The 8,255-nt window shown below is 37.3% G+C and overlaps 1 protein-coding gene, 1 non-coding gene and 2 pseudogenes across 2 annotated transcripts; 2 read left to right on the forward strand and 2 right to left on the reverse strand.

The window, feature by feature from the left end:
* Nucleotides 1-1,701: 1,701 nt before the first annotated feature.
* Nucleotides 1,702-1,776, reverse strand: Trnaa-ggc (transfer RNA alanine (anticodon GGC)). The gene has a single exon. It is a non-coding gene; the product is annotated as a tRNA-Ala (tRNA).
* Nucleotides 1,777-2,403: 627 nt separating this feature from the next.
* On the forward strand, nt 2,404-3,053 carry LOC146148692 (zinc finger BED domain-containing protein 5-like; annotated as a pseudogene).
* A 307-nt stretch (nt 3,054-3,360) lies between these two features.
* Nucleotides 3,361-4,098, forward strand: LOC146148693 (zinc finger BED domain-containing protein 5-like; annotated as a pseudogene).
* Nucleotides 4,099-6,840: 2,742 nt separating this feature from the next.
* On the reverse strand, nt 6,841-7,889 carry LOC146148694 (enkurin-like). The gene has a single exon (XM_083387517.1). The coding sequence runs from the start codon at nt 7,835-7,837 to the stop codon at nt 7,070-7,072; it is 768 nt and encodes a 255-aa protein (XP_083243643.1). The 5' UTR covers nt 7,838-7,889; the 3' UTR covers nt 6,841-7,069.
* Between the last annotated feature and the right edge of the window lie 366 nt (nt 7,890-8,255).

Here is an 8,255-nt window from a genome sequence, read left to right on the forward strand (position 1 = left end):
GTTAAAAACTAATTACACCACAATAATCACCATAATGTACGAAGTCTACCTGAATTTCGTCTAGTTAAACAAAATGAAACAATCCGACATATTGTGGCCTCTTTATCACTATTGCACATTACAGTGTTACATGTTAAACTGCTGGCCTCATGTCATAGCCCATGATTATGGAAGATAAATGTGGTAATCAGAATATACCCAAAAAGTAATGTTACGGATAGCGTAAGAACTTCGTAAGACGCATAAATGCAAACATAATTTTGTAATGTCATAACAAATTTGCTTATGATTAAACGTTTGCACTGCGTGTCACTAAATAGAAATTTCAATTCATGTGATGTGTTTCAGGTAATGTCATATCGTGTGACAAAAAAGGTGAATCTAATGCTTCCCCACAATCAGAGTAACACCCAACAGCCTGTGTGAAAGCGGCATTAATGAAATGGCGTGTTTAATTATGCGATTTATGTGATCTGTGCGGCTCTAAAGATCTAATTATTGGTGTCCGTTAATTAATTTTTGCATTTAAAAAAAAAGAGTGTAAAAAAAAGTTAAGAGTGTAAAAATGACGTATAAAAAGCAGTTTTGTGTTTGAAATAGGTCATTAAAGGAAAGGCGCGAACACGCTCTGACCACCAGCATTGTATAATCTTCTTTCTGAAGCCGCATGTTATAGCCGATAATTTAAAAGAAATATATTTAACATTAAACCAAATTGCAACATTCTGTGTTTTTAAAATGGAGCTACTAAACACACAACCTTGGCTAAACACGTCTTGCATATTTTACGTAGCGAAAACCCGTGACATATGTTGATCAAAAACTACTAACTAACGTAAAAAAGTCTTAGCACCAATTGTTCAAATTGCGGGAAATTCAAGCAAATACGAAATCACGGTAGGTACCATACTGCATCCAACGAAAAAAAAACCCTGAACAGTAAAAGTTTGAAAAGTAAATTTGTTTAGTGTTCAAACCGCAATAAAACGTGATATTTTGCAAACTTAGTCCAAAAGTTGCGTAGTTTATATTCGGCGAGGGTTGCTGCACGACACGTTGTCTGTGTAAGTCTCTTACTTCCTTGTGAAAGAATGTTAAGGAAACGCTGCAATAAACGCAATATTTTGCGAACTTAGGCTCCATTTACATGGTTAAACAAACTGCAAAAAGCTATTAAACATAAAAGTAGTAATTTTTCCGCATGAAATTTATTTTTACCAAGGCAATGTACTTGACTTGATTTTTACGGTCACACAGGTTAATGCCCTATAAATGTTTGGAAACGTTTTACCCTTATGGACTTGACGATTACATCGACGTGCCATTACGTAGCGCCAATTCTTTATTATTATTTGAAGCACCAAATGGCAGCTATCGTTTAGCACAGTGGTCCTCAAACTGTGGTACGCGAAGATTTTGGCGTTTTTTATTGTATTTAATCTACAATTTGCCATCCTTTGCAGTACCTAAAACTACTATGAATACACAATAATACAACAATTAGTTAACTGTAGATTAATTTCAATGAAAGACACACACAAACATATGTGTTTAATTAATAACATCTGTGATCTAGCCCCTCGGAAGTTGCTTTATGACCAACGATTACGACTTCCGTATCAATAGTACACCGAAAAGCCATCGCAGACTCGCCAAATCTGTCGATCTATGATGCAAGCAGAGCAAGCCAGAAAAACAACTGGCCTGCAGTGAGGTTCGAACTCACGACCTCCGGTCAAGCCGGGACCGTCGCTCTACCAACTGAGCTATGCAGGCTCAGAGAGGAGCGAGTCGAGAAACAACCATGGGCCAATACTTGCAATTTTGTTAGTACAAGCAACTTCACTCTGGGGGATCATCAGTCCGTATCAATCAATGAAAGACACACACAAACATATGTGTTTAATAACATCTGTGGTCTAGCCCCTCGGAAGTTGCTTTGTGACCAACGATTACGGCTTCCGTATCAATAGTACACCGAAAAGCCATCGCAGACTCGCCGAATCTGTCGATCTATGATGCAAGCAGAGCAAGCCAGAAAAACAACTGGCCTGCAAAATTAGGATTTGCAAGTATTGGCGCATGGTTGTTTCTCGACTCGCTCCTCTCTGAGCCTGCATAGCTCAGTTGGTAGAGCGACGGTCCCGGCTTGACCGGAGGTCGTGCGTTCGAACCTCACTGCAGGCCAGTTGTTTTTCTGGCTTGCTCTGCTTGCATCATATATCGACAGATTCGGCGAGTCTGCGATGGCTTTTCGGTGTAGAATAATTTCACGTTGGCATTATTGCGTCATAGTATATCACAACAAAGAAAACCAAACAACTGGTGAGATTGGTTAACTAGTAACTGGAGCTAACAGGTTAATAGATCAGTAGAGTAAAAATGATATTTTTAAACATTTCGAAACGAAAATATAATCCAGAATACATCAAGTATGGGTTCATTGCAATCGAACGTGCAGGAAAGTGTTTTCCGCAGTGTGTGGTTTGCATGAATGAAAACCCTTTCTAACGCTGCCATGAAACCAAGCTTGTTAAAACGGCACCTTGACTCAAATCATGCAGAAAAAAAGAACCGAGATCAGAGTTAGTTTGAGCGACTTGGGGAGATCACGAAAAGACAATGCTTAGACAAGACAGGCCAGTTTCATCAAAAGAAGGTTGGGATAGTAAAATCGTCATATGAAGTGTCTCTTCTTGTAGCTCAGAATATGAAAGCTCATACGATCAGTCCCTGGTTTTACCAGCAGCGAGTCCCTGGTTTTACCAGCAGCGAAAATCCTAGTGAAGAACCTGATCGGAGAAGAGGCAGCGGCCAAACTAAACAGTATTCAAGATATGTCTGTTGATATTGCTGAACAAGTGATTGCTGGAGTAAAAGACAAGTTTGAATTTTCCATTCAACTCGATGAGTCAACAGATGTCTCCAAGTGTAGCCAATTGCTAGTTTATGTCCGCTTTATCCAAAATGACATGGTGAAAACGGAGGTAATGTTGAGTCAGGAGCTGGCTACTGCAACAAAAGGGAAAGATGTTAGTTGGATGCACGACTGATGGTGCTCCAGCAATGCTTGGAAGAAAGTCAGGATTTCAAGCATATGTGAAAGATGTGTCACCAAAAGCTACTTTTGTCCACTGTTTTATCCATAGATTTGCACTTTGCGCCAAATTGCTTCTGAAGATTTCGGTTCTGATCATAAGTGTATTCTTTTTCACACTGAGGTTGGCTGGCTTTCCCGCGGGAATGTGACAATGAGGGTCTTCGAACTTAGGCATGAATTACTGGTCTTTTTCAATGAGAAAAAAACACGACTTTAAATATGATTTGGAGAACGAAGAGTTTATCTTACAGCTGGCCTACATGTCGGACATTTTCCAGGCCCTAAACTTTGTAAATATTTCGTTCCAAGGACCAAACAACAATATAACAGTTTTTATTACAAAACTGAAAGCATTTATTTGCAAACTTGATATCTGGACTAAAAACATGGAAAGCAAACAGTACGGAATGTTTAAACAGCTATTTCTCACGAAATTGCTGACCATTTTAAGTTGCTCAGAACGGAATTGATGCATTATTTTCCAGAATTTGTAAGTTGCACCTACGCTGACAATCCAGTTGTTCTACCCGTAGCAACAGGAGAACAAGAATAAATTATTGATATTCAAGTTGACGAGACAGCAAAAGCAAAGCAGAAGGAATACTCTTCTATAGATTTCTGGCTAACCATGGGTTCCACTTACCCAACATTGGCCCGAAATGCTGTTCCTCAGCTATTAGTTTTCCCCTAGACATGGTAGTGTGAGCAAGGGTTCTCGGCCTTGATGGCCATTAAGTCCAAGAGCCGGAATCGTCTAACTGAGCCTAAACACGATTTTCGATGTGCTGTGACTAATGTTGTGCCCCGGATAGACAAGCTTGTGCAGAAGAACCAGTTGCATCTGTAGCGTTTGCGCTCCATATTGTTACCGAGTTGAAACTCCGGTCATTCAATTGAAACAGCCTGGTGGACTGTGTCGTCGCCTCGCTAGCCTGCTGTGTGTATCCATTAATTTGACAGCATATTGCTGATCGTGTTTTCGAAATTTCCTGTTTTTTGCTGCGTCGCCGAACCCCATTGTCACGATATTCAATTACCGCCAGCTGGAATGCTGTATATAAGTAATTTCATTTTATACCAAAAACAGCAGTCTTGCATACTGTTCATTGTGGAGTCCAGTTTGCGTACGTTACGGAGGTAATTATAATACGTATATCGCAAGTACCTGTGAGTACTGTTTGTTGTTTGTTTGTTTATTTGTCATAAACATTATTCCATTGTGGCTGCGCCCCACACATCTTTCACATTAAATTGTGTTTTCTTGCTGTTAACTGGTATTATGTTATAGTTATAACGGTACTAACTAATAAATACTGGTACATTTGAGTATAGTAATTTATTCGGGAGCCAGATGGTACGCAAGGTAGTAGTAAATGAAGAAGTGGTACGCCATCGGAAAAAGTTTGAGAAACACTGGTTTAGCACAACAACATTTCAGTAGGCCGTCGGCGTTTTTACAACATATCAAATTACAGAAAATAGGGGTGTTTTTTGCTAGTTTTATTATTTTTTTATCTATGTTATTTAATATTTGTTGAAGTTGTATAAAATTCATTTTTAACTAATATATGGGTGATTTACGAGGCTTACTTATACAACTAAGTTTTTTTATATTATCTTGTACCTATAAACAGCCAGTATATTTTTTTATATGGTGATGTAGGCTGCGCAAGATGGGACAGGCCATCTCATCTGAGGAACTATTTGTTATAACCTTTATTTTGGGTGATTGTGACAAAAAAATAGACTATAGTCATTATCTTTTTTTAAGAAGCTACCATTTTGCTATAGTTTAAAAGTTTTCAACTAACAAATTTTTATATAGATGGTTTTAAATTTTGATGTATGACGTACAGCCTTTTATACGGTTTCTCTATCCATAAAATACGTTAAGAAATACACCTGGTTAACATGAATCACCGTAACAACATGTTCGTAAGAAATGTTGCAAATGCAGGTAAAACTTTACTGAATAAAAATCATATCTATTCGAATTAAAACAAAATTAATGTTTTAAAGTCCACTGAAAAATAGAGAAAACAGACAAGATTTGGCCTAGGTCGTGTGTGTTGAGAGCTATATCAACACAGGCATAATACTGTATATAATGTATTCAGTGTAAAAATATAGACACAACACAACCAATGTGCCCAGACAGAAACTCTTTATCACGCACTTGTCCTGTTAATTTAAAGATATTTATTTTCGCTTATTACAACAAATTCTCTGTAAGTTTCTGTGAAATTGTTCTAAACAGGTTAGTAATTTACGTAACTGTAGCAGGTGGAGTTAAAGTTGTTTTTAATGTTTCTGCTACAAATTGATCAATCTAAAATAACTGATTCTTCCTGTCCCATCTTGCGAATCACACTGTCCCATCATATTAAATTCTGGTTTCTAAAGACGGGACACAACAACGTTTTTTTAAGATGATTTTATAAAAAAGTTAAATAGCTAGAGGTAAACCTTCCCCCAAGCACTTTGAAGAAGCCGCCTCTAGTTTTATGCTCGACAGTGGTTTTTAACGTTTCTCAAAAGTTTTGAAATAAAGGCAAAATGAGAGTCCAAACGAGTTTTTGAGGAAACGATGACATTTTATAAAATCCTGTAAATCAGTAAGCCTACCGAGTAAATTATTATAAGAATGGAAATGTAACAATTCGTCATCTTAAGGATATTTTAGTACAAGTGACGCTCAGTTGTATCAAGAATTGTTTACCTTTTTTCGTGTTCAAATCATCTTACGTATTTTATTTGTTTCCAAGTGTCTCTTTATATTGCTCGGCTTCAGCGCAGTGGGTGCTAGCTAACACACAATTAAGGCACAGAGCACACTTAGGTTTCTATCTCCACCAATAGGCATGGTTTGTCAATGTTTGGCTTTTATACAGTACCATTGCCTATTTTAAATCGCCAAATAAAATAACCTGGATTTCAATTACATCTTTTAAAAAAATATAGAACTATGACCGGTAATCGATTAATTATATATAATGTTAGCATTTAGAAGATGTAGTTTGCTACAGGTATATACATTGACATAAATAAACAGGTGTGTTAATAATACACTTGGGAAGCGGGATAATCATTGTTTGTTGATTTGGATTTTAGCCCGCAGGCGTCCTAAAGCTGGTTCACACTAATCGTGTTTTGTATCTAAGGTTGGCGCCTGGTTTCAAACGTTAGCGTCAGCCTAATTACACACAACGCTACATATAACTGCGTTAACAGCGAGCTTCCTCGCTCCTGACCCAAAGCGTCAAACTTAAAATATTTTAACTTGACGGAAAACGCGACGGAAAGCATTTCTACGCGGTGCTTACGTTTTCGTTAACACTAAGCAAAACTTTTTGAATTTACGATGTTAGGAAAATTCATGTGCAATCGCTGACTGCAAACAAGGGCGGCAAAGTTGAAGTCGGACTCAGGACTCGGGACCCGAGAGAGTCCGTTAACTTTGCTGAAGTTGAACTCATTACTCGGGACTCATGTAAGATTACAATATACTGTAAATTGTAAAGGTGAAGTAGCATGGCGGAATATTTTCTAACCATGCATTGTAGGTGGATGAATTATATGACACCCCTAGGTGAATTGCTGACTATCCACCTTTTTAGTCGGAGCCGCACTCGGGATCCGACGAAATCGGACATTTGACTGGGGTCGGACGGGTTATTTTTAACTTAGCCTACTGCGCATGCGCAGCCCTGCTGTACACTACTATAGACTTAAGGTGACCGCTGTTTATTTCTGTTACACATTTTAACTCGAGGTTTGAATGGTTCAATTCGATACTCTTAACAATTAAAAATAGATACTTATTTTATTAGTTAGAACTTAGTATACCTACAGGGTAAAAATCGAAAAAAAAAGATAAATTAGTATCGACATAAACTTACAATTGTCATTTATATTGCAATATTCGTACGTAGTAGGTATACACATTCGTACATACAAACTTACGCAGAATTAATTGTTAGCGATATAGATAACTCTGTGCTTTTCAATGAGTTCAATGTCTCTTTCCAGCTGTTTCATTTCAGCTTCCATTCTTTCTTTTCGATTTTTCTTTGGTGCAGTGTCAGTTACGACTGACAGACCTTGATACTGGTGATGAAGTTCTTCCCAATTCTTTTTAAGTCCATTAATTATTTCTTCCCGTTCTTCGTCTGTAAGTTGCTTCATTGCACCTTGCTTCATTCGTTTGCGGATATAATCATCATACTCTTCTTGGGCACGTTTAACCTCGGCATTTCGCTTTTTGAGGTAGTCTGGTACCTGGCCATAATCATTTTTCTTTGAGTATTTGGGAACAAGTCCTGATGATTCAAGCAAACTGTTGTCTCCATTTCTCGTATCAACAAATTTCGGTAATGGCTTTTTTGTCACCGACATGATATTTTCAACAGCATTTGTGTTGATGAAGTTTTTATTTGTTCTGATGCCGAGAAGGGGCTTTTCATCATGCCTGGGAACTGACGGTCGTTTTGCAGTATCATTGCCATACTTGAAACTTACTTTCTCTGGTAACTTTGGTTCTTTTGAGCGTTTTTTCAAAAAATCTCCCGGCGTAGGGACTGCAACCTTGGCTGGCCCCATAGTCTTATTGGGCGAGCGGTTATGTTTAAGCTCATCTTTAACAATGGGCTTAAACTTAGAATTGTATCGGGGAGGCTTTTCAGGTTCCTCAACTGGCCTCGGAATAAGATTATAGATGCTTTCAACTGGCCCATCCATCTTTAAAAAAATGAGGAAACTGCACAGTGCCACTAAGCTGTAGCAAGTCGAACTGCTAATATCAGACTAACCTGTTTATCGAAATCGGTTACCATGGTAGTTTTAATCTCAAACCAGCCGTATAAACAACAAAACCAATAAGTTGTATATTTCAACAATTTGTTATATTTATTGTTTTTCTATTTATAAAGTTACTTTTTTGTGAAGTTTTAATTTTTTTAAACTCAACAAATAAAATTAATTAAATTATAGTTAATTGGTACTATTTTTTTAATTTTTTAATTTAGGAGCTTCAATAGAATCTATATAAGTTTTCGACTTGAAAAAAATAAACACTTTCATATTATTGGTGTAAGTTAAAAGTTACAAAAAAAAATACACATTAAATACAGAATACCAGTGTCAAATAAATTACTAT

Source organism: Ascidiella aspersa, chromosome 4 (assembly GCF_963924565.1).
Source record: "Ascidiella aspersa chromosome 4, kaAscAspe10.2, whole genome shotgun sequence".
NCBI lineage: Eukaryota > Metazoa > Chordata > Ascidiacea > Phlebobranchia > Ascidiidae > Ascidiella > Ascidiella aspersa.